Source organism: Chanodichthys erythropterus, chromosome 20 (genome assembly GCF_024489055.1).
Source record: "Chanodichthys erythropterus isolate Z2021 chromosome 20, ASM2448905v1, whole genome shotgun sequence".
Classification (NCBI taxonomy): domain Eukaryota; kingdom Metazoa; phylum Chordata; class Actinopteri; order Cypriniformes; family Xenocyprididae; genus Chanodichthys; species Chanodichthys erythropterus.
Genome location: NC_090240.1, coordinates 24,846,393 through 24,866,455, shown reverse-complemented (window position 1 = coordinate 24,866,455; position 20,063 = coordinate 24,846,393). Strand labels below are relative to the sequence as shown.

General features: G+C 40.4%; 1 protein-coding gene across 8 annotated transcripts in view; it reads left to right on the top strand.

Moving 5' to 3' along the window:
* Positions 1-20,063, top strand: part of rerea (arginine-glutamic acid dipeptide (RE) repeats a) — a 167,621-nt gene that overhangs the window by 109,756 nt on the left and 37,802 nt on the right. For 6 of the 8 annotated variants that reach the window (XM_067372436.1, XM_067372437.1, XM_067372434.1 and 3 more), the window contains 3 exons: positions 13,610-13,715; positions 14,554-14,650; positions 16,549-16,653. In XM_067372436.1, coding sequence (XP_067228537.1) covers positions 13,610-13,715; positions 14,554-14,650; positions 16,549-16,653 — 308 coding nt within the window. Of the gene's footprint in view, positions 1-13,609; positions 13,716-14,553; positions 14,651-16,548; positions 16,654-18,409; positions 18,637-20,063 lie in introns of those variants that run through there. The other 2 variants (XM_067372441.1, XM_067372440.1) reach the window with 2 other exon arrangements.

Genomic DNA, 20,063 nt, shown 5'->3' with positions numbered 1-20,063 from the left:
CAGGGTGAACTATTTCAAGTGTGAAAGGCCCTAATATGACCTACATTTCTTATTTTGGTCTGAACCGTTTCTATAAGGCACCATATGTTATGATATTGTCTTAGAATATGTTGCATTGTAAAATATATATTGCTAAATATCTTGCATTGCATTGTTATTCAGTTATTCAGCCACAACCCTGTTAATTTGTAGGCTACTTAAGTTTCATATCACTTAAATCAGTCTATTTATATGACAACGTGTAGTGAACATATTTGCATAAATAGTGGGGAAACTGAGATTAACTGCTTTAATTAGAGGCAGTTGGTGTGTATGTTGGTGACATTAATACCTTGAATGACATATTTGTGGATAACCTACAGTGGTAAACTGTGGAATTTTACAGTGGTAAAAATGGAACGGCTCTTAAATATTTTTTAAAATCTTTTTTTTCCCTTTCCTTTTGCCTTTCCAAGGTCGATTTAGAGTGATAGTGGCAGAGACGCCTTTGTAACATCTCTGTGCAACACATCATCCAGGCAGGTTCAGAGCGCAGGGGAGGCCTCTATCTGTGTGTGTGTCACACTAAAGCAAAGGCAGAGCTTATGGTGCTGTATAAAGGCCAATTGATTATAGGCACCGCTGCGGCAGCAGGACAGGCTGATGGTGGAGTGTTTGAAGAACCGAGGCGCTGGCCAACATCTCAGAAGCCGGGAAACCCTCGCTGAGATGTTCTGAGCAGCGGGCCAATTTAGTATTTAAAAGGTGAGGTCTCTTTTAGCGGCATGGGAAGTTGAAAGGGCTGGTGCTGGCTGCCCAGCTTGCTTCAGTGTGGAAAGGCTGGCCGCTACAGCTGCTTGCTCGCTGTAATTAAGTGTGAACTGTTTGCCGCCACAAATGGCATTTAAATGCCAAGTGGTAGCCAGAGCAGGCGTAATATCAGGGGTTTATGGCTTCAACCTTGCCTTTTCTCTTTTTCTTTTTTTTTACTCTTTCCCACAACGGCTGGATGGATGGAAGGGATTTAGTGTATATAAAGGTTTACGAAGAAGGAGGTGAATATAGAGAGGATTGAGTGGAAGTGGTTTGCGCTCTACAGTCTCTTGTGATCTGGGGCATCGACACACTGTAACGATCAAAAGCCAGCGCTGTCAAACCGCTCTCACCGGCAGCCATTAGAGAACTGTGTGTGGGAGGTTGACATTTAAGCATGAAAATTTAAAGAATTACAGGCAAGACATGAGAATTATATCATGCAGTCGCACACATTCTTGGCAAATATCGTCTTTATATTCGAAGACGTGACCGATTTATACACTGTAGCATACAAATCATGCCAGTCACCATATGTAATGTCACATCATGCGTTTCATGTAGTAAAAGAAATCTGACAGCTCTTGACATGCTTAATTTTACAAGATGTTGTTGTTGTTGTTCATTTGCCCAGAGAGAACTACTACATCAGAAGACATCCAAAAATGTTGTTTTATGAAATGTTTCTTGTGTCCACCAAGACTGGATTTGAGATTTATCAAATAGACAGTAAAAACAGTGATATTGAGAAATACTACATTTAAAATAACTGGTTTCTATTTGAATATATTGTAAAATGTTTTTTTTTTTTTTTTTTTTGGTCTGTGGTTGCAATGCTTAATTTTCAGCAGCCATTACTCCAGTTTTCAGTGTGACATGATCCTTCAGAAATCACTCTAATATGCTGATATGGTGCTCAAGACACATTTCAAAGTTGAACAGTTGTGCTGCTTAATATTTTTGTGGAATTCTTTGATGAATGGAGTTATATTACATATAAACATTATACATTATCAATTTAATGCATCATTCCTTTTTTTTTTTTTTCAATAAAGTAAATACGGTCTATTTTGTGGCTTCATTTTTATTCTTCCATTATATATGCTTTGCCTATATTGTGCATGCTTGTAGTCCTAAAAGGAAGTATTTGTATATTTTTAGCTTTAAAATTAGCACGGGGTTTTATTAATGCACGTCAACCACCTATGTGCAGGAGACCGAGTTTGAGCATGTACTCTTTTCCGTGAAAATTGCACAGAGATGCAGGTCTAATTAGAGAGCTGTATTGTGGGATTATGGGTAATGGCAGTACTAGTGCATTAGGGCAGAGTGCGAGCTGTTAGATCAGACTCATTGTGAAGAGCCTGTGAGCTAGATTAGATGAGTGATGAGTATGAGATTTTCTGTCTCAATGCTGCTTTCTTGATGGCTTTCCCAGAATGCAGTCTTTTTAAAAGGGTAAAATTGTTGCAAAAGTAAGATGGTAATAAGAAAAACAGCAGACAACCATTGCCCACTGGCTGTCACTGCAGCCAATAAGCAATAGAGAGCAGGAGCTCTGGGCTTTTACACTCTCCTTGTGGAGCGTTTCGACGTGGGGCTTGACAGCGTGTAATCACTCACACACACACTTTGTGTAGGTTTCATGTGTGTTTGTTTGCTTCTAGGAGAGCCGGCTGGTCAATACTTCAGGGCTGCAATCAGGGGAGGCTCTGCAATCAATATCATCACAGTAGGCTGGAAAATGTCCTCTGTGCACGCAGCACTCTACGCAGGCAAAGAGAGAGAGAAAGGGAGGATGGGAAAAAATATAGCAAGAAAGAAAAACAAATGCAGGGAGGGGCAGTGCAAATGGTTGTAAATCTCAGCAGGCTTGCAAACAAACAGTGCTTTTCAGTCATCATACACAAAACAGCTCTGATAGCGCTTTATCACCTCATCTTCTCTCTCTGCCTCTCTGCGAGTGGCTGTTTCGGGCTGTCAATCATCCAGCTTGAAGCTCATTGGATAGTATGTGAGTGGGCCAACCTTGTGCAAAACGCTGGAGGGATAATTTACCGACCGCTGCACTAATGATGCTGAGCCGGGTGCCATCAATAACCACACCCCCCCTCACGCGCACTCTCAGACTGAAGACCACATTGAGCTGTCACCCCCACTTTGTGTCGTCCTTCATCTCTGCAGACGTTAACACATGCAGACGTTTCTCTTCTTCTTTTCATTCTAATCTAGTACAGAGGCTTGATTTGACATTACTTCGGCAGTGGAGACCAATACCTTGCTCTGCTGATTGAGATATCAGTTTACTCCAAATGTACTACAGTACCTTGATGAAAATGTCAAATGACTGTCTCTGCAGCCCTCCCCCAACCATATGCTCATATTTTAGCGCATGGGAAATTGTCTGCACGGTTGCATGCATGCCTGTGTGTTTGTGAGCGCGCTGCCACCCATTACATCTAATTAGATTGACCTCAACTCTTATCTGACAGGACTGTGTAGGCACTCTAAAACAAAGAACGGACTTGGTGGCTGCTGGTAGAGATGTTTGCTTTTGTTGTAAGTGAGTAAGGGTTGAAATACAGCTGAAAGATGCATGCTGGGAAGGCAACCGTGGGCTGAGTGTCAGCCGTGACCCCTCAACTCCAGCTGCCTTACTCCTCATCCCTCTGAGAGATATTAATTTCCTCTTCTCCTTGATGCAGAGCTGAAGCTGGTGTGCCAGACTCGACAAGGAGATCTGCATTGTTTCTTCTTTGTCGCCGTGGAGTTGTGCGCATGCGCGGCCCCACGTGTGTGTGTTTGTACGTGGTGCGCGTGTGTAATTAAAGAGGACGGAGGGATTGGAGAAGGCAGATGATCTCTCCTCATGCCTGTAGTGCAGGGCTCCTGTGGCAGATTGACAGTCTGGAGCACAGATAAGTAGCTTCCTGTGGCGCTCCTCTTTATTTCTCCCCCTCCACCCCGTAGGGAGCTGTTTCAGCCATGCACACATGCTCATTAAAATCTAAACGTATAGAGAATGAGGCTACACATGCGCTTGTCTGTCTACATGAGGAAGTGCGTTGTGATTCAGATGTATATCCTGTGTCTGTGTCGTGTTTGTATGAATATTCGTCAGCAGTAATTTCCCTCGGCCACTGGGTACCGCACCGCCCGTCGAGCCAGAGGGCGGTTCTCCAGCTGGCATGTCGCAGGCCAGTTAGTTTTCCGTCTGTCCCCACACACACACAAGCTCCCCGACTCATCCTAAGGACCTTGCGCCATGGTCCTTCTAGATCGTTGAGCGTTTGCCCACCTTTTAGGATGCGTGAGTTGGATCAGTATGTGGATCCATCCCTCTGCCATCCTGTTTAATGCTTTGGCTCTTTTATTCGAGAGATATTAGAGTCTAAATATTTGCAGAGGTTGATGTTTGAAAGGAAACCCAGTGCGGGAGGATGCTGGGTAAAAGGAGTGTGTGATGAATCACAAGTGAGGATGGGAATTGTGCTCTTGTCCTGCCTTGATTTTTCTTCTTCCACTAGAGTGTACTTGGTAAAGACTACTTCCTGCTGAGTATCATTGTCAGGCAGTCAGGATTTGTAAGGATCAGCATTTTTTTTCTCCCCTCTCTATCTTTATATATATATATATATTTTTTTTTTTTAAATGATAGCTCTATTACAAATCTAGTGACATACATTGCGGTCTACTGTCTAAATAGGAAACTGCCTTCTAAAGCAGCATACAAACTGAAATGAAACCTCATAAGCAGAGATATGGTTTTAAATGTATAATTTAGTTTTTAATGCCATTTTATTTTCATTGTCTTTTCAGTTATATTCAGTATTTTTACTCTATCAGTGTTATTTTTATATATTTGCATTGTAGGGCTGTTAATGAAGTGTCTGGTATAATTTAAAATGTTTAGTGTTTAATTTCTCAGCACAATCTATTTTTATGGTTGGTGTAACAATAAATAAACTATTTTTATTGATAATTTTTGGTTTTTGAATGAAATATGAACACAGTTTGCTGCAGTGCATTCTGGGATCAGCTTTTCAGCAAGGTATTAATTCTGCCTTAGAATCTGAACAAAACAAGCTGCCTTAGAAGGCAGCATGAGGTTACTGCAGACTTTTTAGAGCAGCTGTTATAGCGGGAGTTGCTTATGACTTTAGTCACCCAAAAATAAAAAATAATTTTCATTTACTCACTTTCTTCTGTGCCACAAAGATATTTCAAAAAATGTATCTTTTTCTTTTTTCCTCCATGAAATGAAAGTAAATGGGTTTTAGTGTTGTTTTGAAGCCCGTTGACTTTCATTCTGTTGACAAAAACAGTTCTTTAATTCTTCTTTTGTGATCCACAGACAGTCATACAGGTTTACAATGACATAAAGGTGAGTAAAAGATGACAGAATTGTAATTTTTAGGAGAATTATCCCTTTAAAATGCTATCTTGGTAGACAGCAGACTAGGTTTTGGGACAGAGCTAGAGTTTTATAAATATTTCCATCAGCTGCTTTTAGCAGAGTCAGCGGGGGAGAGTTAAATCAGTCTCTCTCTCTTTCTTTCACTTACCTAAACCCAAACAGCTTCACTTATATACAAAACCTGCTCTTGTACTCAATCCACGACCGTCAAGCAACATGCGCACTGGCCAATGAAAGGTGAACACCGTAATCAGCCCAATCAAATAATCAGAACCCAAGTGAGTCAGCGACGCAATTAGAGCCAGAGCAGAACAAAGACTATTGTGTCAGAGTACAGCAGCACAGAAAAGAGAGGAAGGGTTTGCGCAGCGTCTGTTACCACAAGCCGCTTTCCCTGCATCAGCTTGGCTCGCTCCAGCCCGAACACACTGATCGATTAGCCGTGGCTTAACCAAGACTTCTCATTTCCTGCCTTCCATTACCGCGCTCCATCACACCCGGCACTGCTCAGCGGCCCATGCTGCAGCCTCAATGCTGGGATTAACCAGCCAACCAGGCATGGTTCACATTTAAACACACATACACTGTGTGTTTTTCGCTCTCTGTGTTCTGTATCCTAACATAAAGGCCCCACAAGCTTGTGTTTCATTCATACGTCAGTCTCGTAAACATGCCATTTCTTCATTTAACTCTTGCTGCAACCATTGCCTGTGGTTCAGCCCTTTTCACCCTACCATGATCCTGTCTGTGTTTATCTATGAATGCATGGCTGCTCCCCTCCCTGGCGAGTGAAACGACCCAGTCATTAGGCCAGACTAACAAGGCAGCGCATTGTCTCTCTCTCTCTGCTTTCATTCAGGAAGTGCAGAGACATGAGCAGGGACTCAAGGCTAAACCGAGTCTGCTGCTTGTGCGACTGATCCGCCGTCGCTCTCTACAGATTTCAGGACTGGATAAGCTCACAGGCTCATGTGTTTTGCCTTTGTGCTCAAATGTTTTGAGATGTTTCACATTTCTGGGAGGCTGTTCGCCAGGCTTGTGCTCTTGTAGTACATTATCTCACCGGCGGTGTGACAAGGTTGTGTCAGGGAGCTGTAGAATTATGGAGTAACTCTATACTACGACGGTGACCATTGAGGTCAGGAACACGGATCCGGCGTCCCCTGAGCTCGCAGGCATTCTCCTCCAAGTCGCACTGCTTTAGTCCATAAATCTATGCTGTCAGCAGCCATTTAGGGCTGGCACAGTCAGGTTTTAGATAAGATGTTACCCAAGATGAAGGAAGAGGTCAAATCTAAAACTCTGAAAAAGAGGGAAGTTAATTTGGCAATGGTAACAGTAGTCATTACTCTCCAAAACTGGTCCTAATTGCATACTAAATACTATTTTTTTTTTAATACATTATTAGTTGTTGTAACCTAATTTACCCTTTTTACTTAAAACAAAAAAAATTTAAAGTCTGTAATATTTTAATATTTTTCTTTTTTTATTTACATTATAGCAAAACTCTTGCTCTGAGGCTTAAGTAATTTATTATATACGAAAATTATTATATACCGTGGCTTCTACTGCAGCAGCTTCCATTTTTCTTAGTGATATTTAGCACCAATTTATCAGGAAGTGACGATTTTGTTCTTAGACTCATTGGATGGAAACAGCACCTTAACGCAAATGTATTATGATATTCCAAATTTGTGAAAGTTAAATTCGCAACTTTGGATGGAACATAGCTATTTGTGAATCTGACAATTTGCACTGTTGTTTGAGTACCGTCAGCGGCGACTACACGAGGCGTGATGTCTATTTATTGTGTTTGATGTGACTGGATACCACAAAATAATACAATCACATTCAGTTCAGACTGCAAATGCACACATTGTGTGGAATGTGGTTAATTTTGTCTGGGCGCTGTCGATTGAGCATTGAAAGCTTGTGTGTGTGCAAAGTTTTTTTGATTTGGTCTGTTATTGATAGCTGTATTCAGAGCTCTTCATTTCCTTCTATTGTCTGGATCACTCAAAAACAACCAAGACTGAAAGAAAAAGAGAGTAGTCTGTATTTAGCTATTTAGAAACTATGTGGGTATCTTATCAGTCTGCCCACATGTTTAACAGATTGTTTCTTATAGATAAAAGCATTCATGTTTTTTTATGGTACATTGTTTTAAGCATATTGAAAAATGTCACTGGTTTGGTTTGGCATCTTTTAATGTCTCCCACAACAAAACATTATGAGAACAATAGAGCTGTACCATCATTGTCGTCTCATGAAGGGAAAAGTGTTTCTCCTTCATTGCAATACAATAACAACTTTTTAAATATTAACGTTGTCTTTCCACCCATTGTTTGCCTGGAGACTGCTGTCAATCATGCCTCAGGAAACACCCCCTCCTTTCATGTCCAGCCCCCAGCATTCAGCCAGTAACTGAAGTGTTTGAGTACCAGGTGGGGGGTTGAGTGAGGGGAAAAAACTGTTTTGAAAGAGGAAAAGGGGGAAGGGATATGAGCCGGTCACACCTGCTGTGTGTAGCAACCCAACACACGCTGTGATACACATCACAGCCACTGCCTCTTCATATCAAACACACCTGACGTGATATCGCCCAACGGCCAGCTACAGGAAATAGCCTGCAAGATCAAGAATCAGGGTGAGGAAATGGAGAGAGGGAGATTGTGAAGTGCAGAGAGTTGAGTGTTTTAAGTGTTTAGTCTGGTGTAACGGATGCAGCAGTAGCAGGGAGATCTTAATTAGCATTATTTGTACACCCAGCACGACTCGAGTCACCGCAAATGAGTGAGCAGCCTCAGTTGGCAGCATTCTATTTCAAATCATTTCTGTTTTTGAACTTTCTATTCAAAGAATCCTGAAAAAAGTATAGTTTCCACAAAAATATTAAGCAGTACAACGGTTTTCAATATTGATGATAAGAAATATCTCTTGAGCACCAAATCAGCATATTAGAATGATTTCTGAAGGATCATGTGACCCTGAAGACTGGAGTAATGATGTCAAATTCAGCTTTGCCAAAATGTACAACTTAAAACGTCAGTGAAGAAAGGCATATAATTCATCATAACATTATAATATACATCATACACCCACCATATTGCTAAATCGACCCGATTTTTCAGATCAACAGAAAAGTATACCGGGATAACCTTGCTTCTCTCTTGAGACTCCCCTCCTTCAAAGCAGTCGTAGTTAATTATATGCTAAAGCCCACCAGCATGTTGACGTGATTGGTTACAAGGTAGTTTCTGGTAGAAGAAACACCAGCAATTTCAAACCGCGTTTTTGAAAGGGTCTTTAGATCACTGTTGTTTTAAAGAGAAAATACTCTGCGATGGTGTTGACTTATGAATTTGCATATGGTTTGTAGACAAGTACACAACAAATACTTGATTTTCACCACAGGGAAACTTTTAACAATATTAAAAAAAATCCTACGGACTGAACAGTAGTTTACATTCAAGTATAATGTCATTCCAGTCACATTGCCTTTTATTTTTGTGCTCTTTGTTTGAGCAGTGCTATTTCTATGACAAGCTACCAGTGTAAAATGTTTCCAAAACCATATTTAGGTTCCATTTCAGTTAGAAAGCTCTCCTGTAGGTGGTAGACAGTGAGGCAGCTCACTAGGTTCTAGGGTGGACTTTGAGAATTTGGCTAAATTATGTCTTGGTAAGGTTGCAAAATGGTGCTGCCTGCCTTTGTGTTGGGAACATGCCTTAAAATGTTACCTAGGTAGACAGCTTTACTAGGTTTTGGAGCAGAGCTCAGATGAGTGGATTTGTGTCACAAGGTTGGGGGGTGCAGTTTTATCCTGGTTTTGTTACACTAAAAATTTCCCCCTTTGAACTGCCTAATGCTCATCAAATCCAATATAGAGAGTGGCTGACAGATGGGCAGACTTTGTTCAAAGCGAGTCGAGATTTAATATCTAAACAGCAGAGGGAGAGAGAGAGAGGGGCCCGGTGTTTAGCAGCATAAAGGTCCTGACTGTGCTGGCATCACAGCTGTGACTCTCTCCCTCCCTCCATTTGTGCTTGTAGACAGGCGGAGGAGTAATCTGTACACAGGCTTTTGCAGGGGAGAAACATGTCATCAGCACTTGTTTACCATTATTAGTTTCAGTCTGACGGTGGCAGGGCAGCACAATTGCTCTCTTTCAACAGCTCAAGCCGAAAGGAGTCTACGTGAGACAGTTCTTTTTCTTTATCAAAAAGGGAAGAGCATGCTACATTTCTTTATTCACATGGGACATCTTTGTTCACAGAGATGTTTGGAGGCCTACAACGACGTGTTTTTCCTCTCTTTGTCACTCTGGCACATACAGCTGTGAGCTGAGGTCCAGATGGAAGTGCTTGTGTGTGTATATGGGGAGAGTGCGTCTGGTCTATGTCTGAGAGGCAGTTAAAGAGAGAGCAAGCTTATGGGCGGAAACTGTCTCGGTGTGCACATCCATCATGCATGAGAGAGTGAGCCCTTCCTGTCTGCCTGCTCCTCACTAATCATATTATGTTTTGTAGATCATAGATCTGTCCCTCTCGATGCCACCAACATGTACGGAACAAGCCTGAATTTCTGCGCTCAAGCCATTTGGATTCTTTGCATAACTTCCCTGCAACATGATCACGGGCCAAAGCCTTCGAGAAACCATTTTCCACCACCACCTCCTCCAGGAAGTGTGAAAACCCCTGCTTTTCTTTGGTTCCTCTGCAGCCTGAGCCCGGTTTGGTTAAGAAAACCGGAGAGTTCTGGTGCCGGATGACAGAAAAGCACAACATTGAAATTGAAAATAAACACACATTTCCTGTTAATGTGCTCTAGGTGGATAGCTTCAGGGTCTGGCTTTGCTTAGCTGCGGGTTAGTTATGTGAGAAGAGTGCGCGAAGGCCTGGGCTGTGGTTGTTTTACCATCTCCTGTTAATGTGGGAGCCATTCAAACTCCCTATGTTAACAGATAAGACCTGCCAGCGCTGCTGCAGCTGCCGCCATGTTTAATGATTACTCTAAACAGACAAAATGTCAGTCGCCAACACGCAGCGCCAGGTCACGGGGTGGGAGGTTGTGCCACGGCGGTTGAATCCATGTTGGTACCTTCAGCAATAGTATGTAATAAACCGTGACTAATTCAAACGGCGTGTGCGCAAGCATTCGCTTCATGTAATTTTCCTCTCATTACCACCTCGGTTCTCCGTCCAAGCATGGCTCAAGAGCCCGCTTCTGTGTGCAGCTCTTTAATTCTCACATCACTAATGAATAGTCCTCACACATCTTTTCTCTGTGATGTGTGCCACACATCAGGTTATTATTAGCGCAGTAGCTCCCTGTGGAAAGCCCAGCTGTTGGCGTGCCGGTGGAGTCTGCTTAACACCCCTGGTAGACTCCACCCTGCTCTGTTCCCCCTCTGGCCAGACCTCATAAAGTCCAGCTTCAGCCTCTTATAGCACTCTCACTGGACTCTTACACTGGCTGTGATGTAATTAGTGCTGCCCGCGCTGTTCGTCTCGCCCTACCTCCCCCACGCTTCTAACATTTCTCACTTCTCTCTTCTGCCCTCTTTAGGTCGTGCTTATATCATGAATGTAGTGTCAGGCATTACAATAGGCATGTTTGGATTGGATATGAGTTTATGTGCCCCTTTAGATAGATGGATAGATAGATAGACAGATATGTACACAGCGTGTTAGTGAAGAGCTGCTCTGTGATCAGTAGTAAATGACGCTCCATCTGAGAGCACTGCATTTAAAAAAGCAACACACGTCAAACATACAAACTTTCCAAATCATGAAAAGCATTTATGAACCTCTTGTCCAACAAAAGACAACATTTAATAGCATGTTTTTACTCCAAACTCACTTCATAACGTCAGTCGAGTGTTTGAAATAGCATTTTGATTAGCATTGCATTATAAATATACTTATCACGGAAATACCCGAGAAAGCTTGAAGAATACACACAAGCCATGTATTGTTGTAATCGTCTGTGTATTATATTCATGTTAATCAATCAAAGCATTTCTATCTTCTTTTTCTTCAGTCACAGCAATAGCATGATGTCCATAGGGGATTTCCTGGAACGAGGTGCGCTATATTGCGGTACTTCTGCGAGACATATTTGGAGTATCTGCTCAAGGGTGCCCTTCGGCGTCCAGTGTGAAACAGACGTGTTAAGCATCAACAAATGCTCACTTAATCCTATTCAGGGTAAAAATAGGAAAAATAATTCTTCTCTCTGAAGAACTTTGAGGGGAAACATACAAGATGTTTTTCTCCAGTGTACAGATGTGCACATATATTTTATTAAATACATGGACTCCATTTTTGATTTTGTATACCTCCTGACAAAAATAAATTCAGATTTTTATCATAATTATATAATATTTTGTAATAAATCCTTTGACCTTTCTAATTTTTTATAGTCATAGGCTGCATTCATGTTAACAGGTAACCCCACATTTTTTCATACAATTTTTTTTTTGTAAAATAAAAATATTTTACAGAATATTGACTGTAACGATCAGACAAAGGAAGCAGCACAGCCATTATAGAGCGAAGGAGAGACCACCACTACCCCCTCCATTCTCCTGTGGTATGCCTCGCTCCTCTGACGGAGGGGAAATCTCTGCCTTTAGTGTCTCCATCACTGACTGAGACCCAGTTTAAAAGTGAGCTGGCAGGCCCCTTGAGCAGTCTTAATTCAGTCATGTGTTTGGAGAGGTGGTTTTAAGCTGTGCTGGGATCAGCCGGATGAGGAGAGACTCGGGGAAGGGAGGGAATGCTGTGTGGAATGTCACTAATCAATTCAGCATTGTAATTGTAATGGGCTCCTCGCCGCTGCCTCAGTTCGGCTGCCTCTCTCCGCCTCAGAGTGCTTATCTTGATAATTTGATTCTGCACAGTGATCTGTTCAGTGTAACATGCAAACATAATTAGGGTCTGATAATGAAACAGTCATTTCCAGCTCTAGAGCGACAGGAAAGGTTGCATGATTCGGCCACAGGGATCTGTTTGGACAGCACAAATATCTTATCAGTATGCGTTTGTTCTTGAGGCATTGAGATGTTTATTAATGTTTAAACTCAATGTCTTATAGGGTTATTGTTAATGCTATAAAGGCAGGAGTGCTCAAAAAAAAAAAAACATCCTCAGCTGAACCAAGGCACTGAAAGCTCTGAAATACCCTGGAGGAGCACAGGTTGTCTCCCCATCTGCGGTGTAATAAGCACTGACAACACCTCTGATGACACATACAAGTGGCCCAGTTACAAACAGCGCCTTTAATCTCATTTAAATTGGTTTTAACCATCTCAACAATGCCACAGCAGCCCAAATTTTTTTTATTTTGCCTAGATTACTCTTACACGTGCTCTTTTAACACCAAGGATTCATTCACTTTGACCTTGTTTAGTGAGCAATTTGAAAAGATGGTATTCTGTTTAAACATTTCTGTCATTTTGCGGTTCTTTAGCAGATATTACTTCATTTGTGGTCTCCTTGTACTTTCCAGTGACCTTAGTAAAGGTAGCAGGAGTCTTGAAATATCTCTACAATGAGCTCAGCCCCCATCCCACCCCCCCTTTGAGAAGCCAGAGCTGCATGAAGTGAATCAGGCTTTCAATAAAAAAAGACCCTTGGCTCTCTGATCCACCCTGGATGCGTTTTTTTTTCTTTCTTCTTTCCCTCACTAGGCTGGCGCGGTGGCACACACTCAGCCTTTTGTGGGGAATGTGGTAATCTGTAGTCATGTTAAAGATGACTGTGATTTCTGGCCACTGCTCCGGGGGTCTTGTCGCCAGCGTCTGCTGAGCTGTGGTTTCTTTAATGTCCTTTTAAACCATTTGAATGGTCAGTTGGCTTCGTGTGAGAGGATAATAAATATTTCATGTCAGGGAATAAAAACAGTGCTTTGCCCTTTTCTTCCCTCTCTCTGGCCCCTCTTGGAAGTGCCTCTGGGAGGTCTGGACATGACTCAGTGCTGCCACTTGCTGGTCATTTTGTGGTACTGAAGCAAGCGGGCAATGTGTGCAGTCCCCTGGATAGACAGCGGGTGGCAGAGTTCAAAGTGCAGCTGTGGAAATGAGGGGAGCGGCAACTGATGTGTTTGGCTAGACAAAGCTGTTTTTTGTTCAGATTTTTTAGTTGCCTAAATATGCACCATCCATGTTTCTTCACCTCCCTCCCACATATGGTCATGGAGCCATTTACTTTATTAAAGAATTAAATGCCTTCAATCCCTTTTTAATTGACTTTGTTCTACCCGGGGCTTTTGGCACGGGACTCTTAGAACTATAAACCCAGTGGTGGCACAGACTCATGTTTGCCAAGAGCCCAATTTGCGACGCCGTTAACAAACGATATCTGTTTATTTTACCGAATGTTTATTTTTCTCTTTCAGAGTAAACGGGACCATCTGTTAATGAATGTGAAATGGTATTACCGCCAGTCTGAGGTACCTGACTCCGTCTACCAGCACCTGGTGCAGGACCGCAACAATGAGAACGGTAAGTGTGTGTTTGTGTGTGTGATGGGCAAAAAACACATAACGAACTTTATTTGAAGAGTCCTTTTCATTTATGTAACTACCCCTGGTTATTGGTTTGTGAAGTTTCATAGAGAACGGCATCTCAAATAAATGAGGATTCAGAAAAAATAAAACCCTCCTGCCCTTGTTTCCCTGGTAACGCTCCCTCAAGAGCGACAGCGGTGCCATGAAGTGCAAATAACTTTCAGTGTAATGTGCCCTCGGAGCTCTCATTCTCTCGACTATCAGCAGCAAATCTGAGCTTGATACACACATCAGGCAGTAATAACAGGCTGAGGGGGTCTGCCGAGCTGGGGCTTTGGCACTTTGATTCACACACCGCACTCTAATAAAGCATTAAGAAGGCCTGCATTTCTGCCAGCCTGCTGGAGAGCAGCAGCCGCCACCTGCTGCACCACCGACTAGTCTGACATGGCGGCCATTGTTATTTGTGCTCATGCCATCTGAAGACAAATGTTCAATCCAACACTGTCTGTATGGATCTTTGTGACATTTGTCATTAAAAATATTTGCCTGAAAGGCCATAAATATACAGTTTAGCATTTTTTTGTTGTTGTTAATGAATTGAAACCCATTGCTTAATTCTATTCACTTTTATTGTTTATTTCCAAGAGCTGCCGTACTTCTGCTGTTGTTGTCTATAAGTCTGTAACTGTCATATTTCATAGCTGCGCAAGTGTATGTACATCTGTCTGGTTTCTTTTGTGTCTCGTCTGCGTTTATTATGTGTGCACGTTTTTATTAGCGACAGTCTGGATGCCTCTCACGCTCTGTCTGCTTTCGGTCTCTTTCTCCAGACTCTGGTCGTGAGCTGGTTATTACTGATCCCGTGGTTAAGAGCAGAGAGCTTTTCATCTCAGACTATGTGGACACTTATCATGCTGCTGCCCTCAGGTAACACACAAACACACAATTAAATTCAACTGTGGTCAGGAATTCATTCACGTACCCACAGCAGTATAAGCACATGCTTTATAATTATGGAAGCTTTTTCTGCCATGAAATAAAGAAAAAAGGTAATTGTGACTTTTTATCTCACAATTCTGACTTTTTTTCTCAGAATTGCGAGATATAAACTCACAATTGTTAGTTATAAAGTCAGAATTGTGTGATATAAAGTCAGAATTGTACGTTTAAATCTCGCAATTCTGAGAAATTCAGATTGTGAGAAGTTGCAATTACCTTTTAATTTTTTTCTTTAGTGGTGGAAACAAGTTTCCATAAATAAGAGTTCACCTAACAGAGGAAAACAATCTCATCAATATTTGTTTACTTTTTTTTTCCCAATCAAAAGAACTGTAATTACATCAATTGTAGTTAATTAGATTCAAAATGTTTACTGCAAGTGAAAGTTTTCACTAAATGAAGACGACAAAGAATAATTATTTTTATATTTTTAATATATAAGTAGAAATCCTTCATAGGGACCTTTTTTTTTAATAATAATAATAAAAATTATTATATTATTTATATTTACTTTTTAAATATAGGAAACATCCTGCATAGGGCCTTTTTGGATATTGTAAACAAGTAGCTGCTTTGAGTTTTGAAGTGATTTATTGAAACAAGCAGTTTGACCTAATTCATGGAAATGAATCACAAATTGTAATTTTTTTTTTTTTTTTTTATCAATACATTTTAAAAAAAATGTAATGTATTAAATGTGTCTTATATTGGCATTCATACTCTATTGTGTCATACTGGCAACTTCTAAACCTAGTCTAATAATTACACAATTACATTGTGAATCTACGATTTGAAAGCCAGTACAAGCTTCAATGATTTATGGTCATTAAAGAAACCTCTGGCAGATACGGATGCTCTGGGATGTAAGACTGGAGTATTTAAGAGCTGTAAACAGACATTTTGATCCTCTCAGTTCACTTCAGGAGTGGCCGTCTCAGTACAGACAACCATTTCACAGCGATTCTGCATGCAAAGCATTACTGAAAGCAATTACGTTTTTTTGCGATGAGACTCAGGAAAAAGAGTACAGGCATGCTTATTGTCAAGAAACCAGACCTTTTCAGTCTGTCTTTACCCAAGTGATGTATTTTCCCCTCTCTCTTTCTCTTCCTCCCTCCTTTCCTTCCCTCTCTCTTAACTGAAACCATCTGGAGGCAGCACACAGCCACAGCTCTGAACCACTGATTTCAGGGCAAATTAGCTGCAACTTCTGCTGCACAGAGCCCCCTTTGATTTGACTTATTACAGAGCTTTAGATATACTCAATGAATTCCGCTAGCATGTCGTAATTCCTGCTCCAAACCTCATGTTCCTTTCATCTTATGAGGAAGGTATTGAACCAGTGCAAAACACTGATGCCTATTATTTTGATGGCCTCTGACGTCAAAAATGTAAAGTGCAGAAAGGGGTGCATTGTAAAAATGTCACAATTCGCTCTGCATTGTTTGAAAAGCCTGTGGCATCTGTCACCTTTTGTTTGTCTAACAGGATGAAGGGAAAGGGCATTAATAAAACAACTATACAGGAATACTGTGATCCTGTAACCCGTAAGATTACCCACACTTACAAACCTATAGCAATAGTCGGTTATCAGACACTGTCTTTTAAAGACATAGTTCACCCCAAAATGAAAATTATTTACACAAAGGTAGGAACAGATGACAAAATTACAACAGCATGCAACAGCATTTGGGCATATTCAATAAATAAATATAATCAGGTTTAGTAAATAATAATGGCAAATTTTTGAGTGAACTATTCCTTTGAGTAAATCTGGAAATGTATTTGCACCATTACATTGATTTGTTTGCTCTATTTCTTTGCAGGGGGAAATGTAACATTTCACACTTTTCTGACATATTCGCTGCCAGGGAGTTCAAAGCACGAATCGACTCTTTCTTCTACATCTTAGGATATAACCCAGAAACCAGGTAAGCCTTTACTGACTTCAGTAATCAGCCCTCCTCAGGCATGTTCTGTCTTCAGATCCTCTGTTGCAATACTTTACAAATAGAGATTTTTATGATTCATATCAGGTATACAGTGGCTGGTTTTGTTGTATTCACTCTACATTGTCCAGTAATGCATGAAGGCAGTTTGAGAATATATTAAATCAAGGATGCAGTCATCTGTTTCACAGCCTGTCTTTGACAATGGAGGTCTAGTAGTTATATTTTTATCTCCAGCATTTTGGGGGATTTTATCATGCTTTAATTTTCCATTATAAATAGCATATAAACACAAAACAGTTTGGGGTTAATGTTTAATTATTCAGAAATCATTCTAAAATGTTGATTTGGTGCGTAATATTGAATATTGAAAACAGTTGTACTGCTTAATATTTTTTCAGGATTCTTTTATAAATAGAAAGTTCAAAAAACAGCATTTATTTGAAATTAAAACCTTTTGTAACATTATAAATGATTTTTAATGCATCCTTAATAAATAAAATTTAATTTCTTTAAAAAAAAAAAAAAAAAATCCTACTGGCCCCAAACTTGAATGGTAGTGTATATAACAAAAATTTATATTTAAGATTCATAAATATTTTTTTTTTTTTTTTGTAATATTCAACCATAATATTACACATTTATTTAATAGCATTAAAATATAACATCCTGTTGTTTTTGGGATCTGATTTTAAGCTTGCTTTAGGAAGAAATTAGTTGTTTCTTTACGGTACGTTTGTTCTTTGATGTCGTTTTCTCACAGGTGAATGCTATGGATTAAAATACCAATACAGCCGAAAGGACAGGAAATAGATTTTGTAGGATGCTTTTCACTGCAAGTTTGAAATGCTAGTCACACTGTTTCTAGTATAAATAATGTAACATAACACACTTCTCAAAGTGTACTACCTACTGTAGCAATCCCGTTTTTGCTCAAAGAATGTCCATTGAATGTTTTAGGACAATGATGTGTTTTATAATGACTGTATGCATTTAGACACTCAAATTTAAAACCGATGTAACTGATGTAATCTGAGATGTATTTAAGCATACAAAGATTTAAACATTTAAAATCCAAACACCATCTGCAAATCTATTTTAGGATAGCGTTATGAAATGCTGCATCACTCAAAGTACTGCAAAAAAAAAAAAGCTCCAGATTTAATTTAAAAAGGAACCATTAATGAAACATTAATACTTACTAATTACAAGTCATTATTTACTTGCCTTTATTTACATTATTTATTGTACACATTACAGTAATGTGTATATACCCTAATGCTGTTCCAAACCTGTATGCTCCATCATGGCATTTTATTTTTTGCAATAAAATGCTTTTATTTGCAGATGATTAAAAAAATCTATTTCACGCTTCTAATGTGACATCTCTATTAAATGTCCAAGCATAATGGGAATGAACAGTTAAATCACCCCCATTCCTTTGTGTATTACAATCATAGCCTGGATGCTTGTGTCAGGGAAAAAGCAGAATTACAGTAGGACCCATTACCATAGTCATGTGATGCTTCAATAATGGGGTGCATTAGGAGCCTGGGGAGAAGAGAGGGGAAGTTTTGAGGGGTAATAAGATGCTCTGGCTGATAAACAGAGGAGGAATGGTGTACTGTTGCTAGTTGGGAGCCCCCTTCACTGGTCCCCCACTCAATCACAGTCTATCGCCCTCTCGACTCCCTCCTCCCGCTTGTTTGGTATGCAGCAGCAGCATGGTGTGTGTGAGCAGGAGAGATGGGCTGTGATTTCTCTGCGTGTGTGTGTGAGGTCGCGGCACATGCTCAGTGCTGTCTGTCGGTCACGGCACAAGCTCAGTGTAAAAGCTGACTGAATGCGTGAGCCTCCATTTTGAGTACCTACACAAATAGGTGCGAGAGGACACTTTATTCCTCACTCTGTCAAATAAAACAGCAGCTCTGGCTCCGACATGGACGACCTGTTCAGTCCGCGCAGGTACGTTAGCATGCTCGTCTTCACCTGTTAAGATATCGGCGTGCGTCATACTGAACGCACCGCCTCGCGCGCCTGTTGTAATGCTATATACGTGTTTGTCTTGAATACAGCTGTCCGTGCTTTAAATCGGGTTTGACAGTGCTGTCCGATTGTTTATATGTTGCTGTCAGTAGCATTAGCCGTCTGTGCTAATGTCAATGCTGTGTGCTTTCATCATTAGTGCTTTGGACGGGAGAAATAAAGCGGTTTTGCACGCACGCCGGTGCGAAATATCCGACATAAGAGATTTAACTTCGATTTGTTATAGAGATATGAAGATGACAGAGGTCGTATTATGACTGCGCAGTACGCTATATTGTGTCAGCAGTCGGAATGACATGGCGAGGGATGGAGTTTCAGATGTATAATGCAAAGCCTCCATTGTTTTGAAGGCTTTAGTCGGTGTGTAAATAAAGTTGAGGCGCTCGCTGTATTTATTCAGTGTGTTATGAGCGTCTCTGAGTCGTGCGGTGATTGGAGGATATTGATGGAGGGGGCGGGGCCAGGCTTGATTGCTCTGCGCGTGGTCGAGTCAAAATATGCAGGATGTTGTGCTTGTGTTGACAGCGCTTCATGTGCCAGAGATACTGTTGTAAATTAAAGCAGATCTAGTGTATAAGAAGTGTATTTGGGAGTTTGTTTTATTTTATAAACATGAGTTTATAAAATGTTTTATATCCAAGTAAATATGCTTTGATATGAGGTTTGAAACAAGCATGCTTGAAAATCTAGCACCATTCTGTTATGGTACCACAAAAAGTATGCATATAAAATGTTTATGTAGTTTTGTAAGCATAGAGACACCTATATGGCATTATTTGTGATCTTAAACGTTTTAAAGCATGTGACTGAGGATCATGCTGATATTTTTCATTTGCCCATCCAGTGCAATTTTCTGACCTTTTGATTCAAAGGATGTCAAGCCAGGAAGCGTCGCTGCATAAGTGTTCACACATGTTGCTGTTTTACTTTTTGAGTCAGTCTTATTGAACTAAATGTTTGAATTTTAGTTTGTCGCTTCAGATGAACTCTTAACTTCATCATCTGGACAAAGAGATTTTTCAGTTCTTCGACACAATTCCTATTAAGTGAAAAAGTAATTTACAAAATTGTTTGTTACATGGTGTATAAGTTTATACTTGACATGTTAGGCTTGCCCAGGAGTCGTAGTTACACCTGTTAAAAGGACATGGCTCATTAAAATTCTGATTCTGTATATATTAATCATGAATCTAAGTTAATATTTGCCTGTCCTAATAGTAAACTAATGAAACATTTTGTGGAGTGTGTGTATATACAGAGGAAAATATATATTACATTTTATTCATATTAGTCAGTTATGTACATTATATATTATTCATATGAAAACATTCCTGGAGCTCAAACAG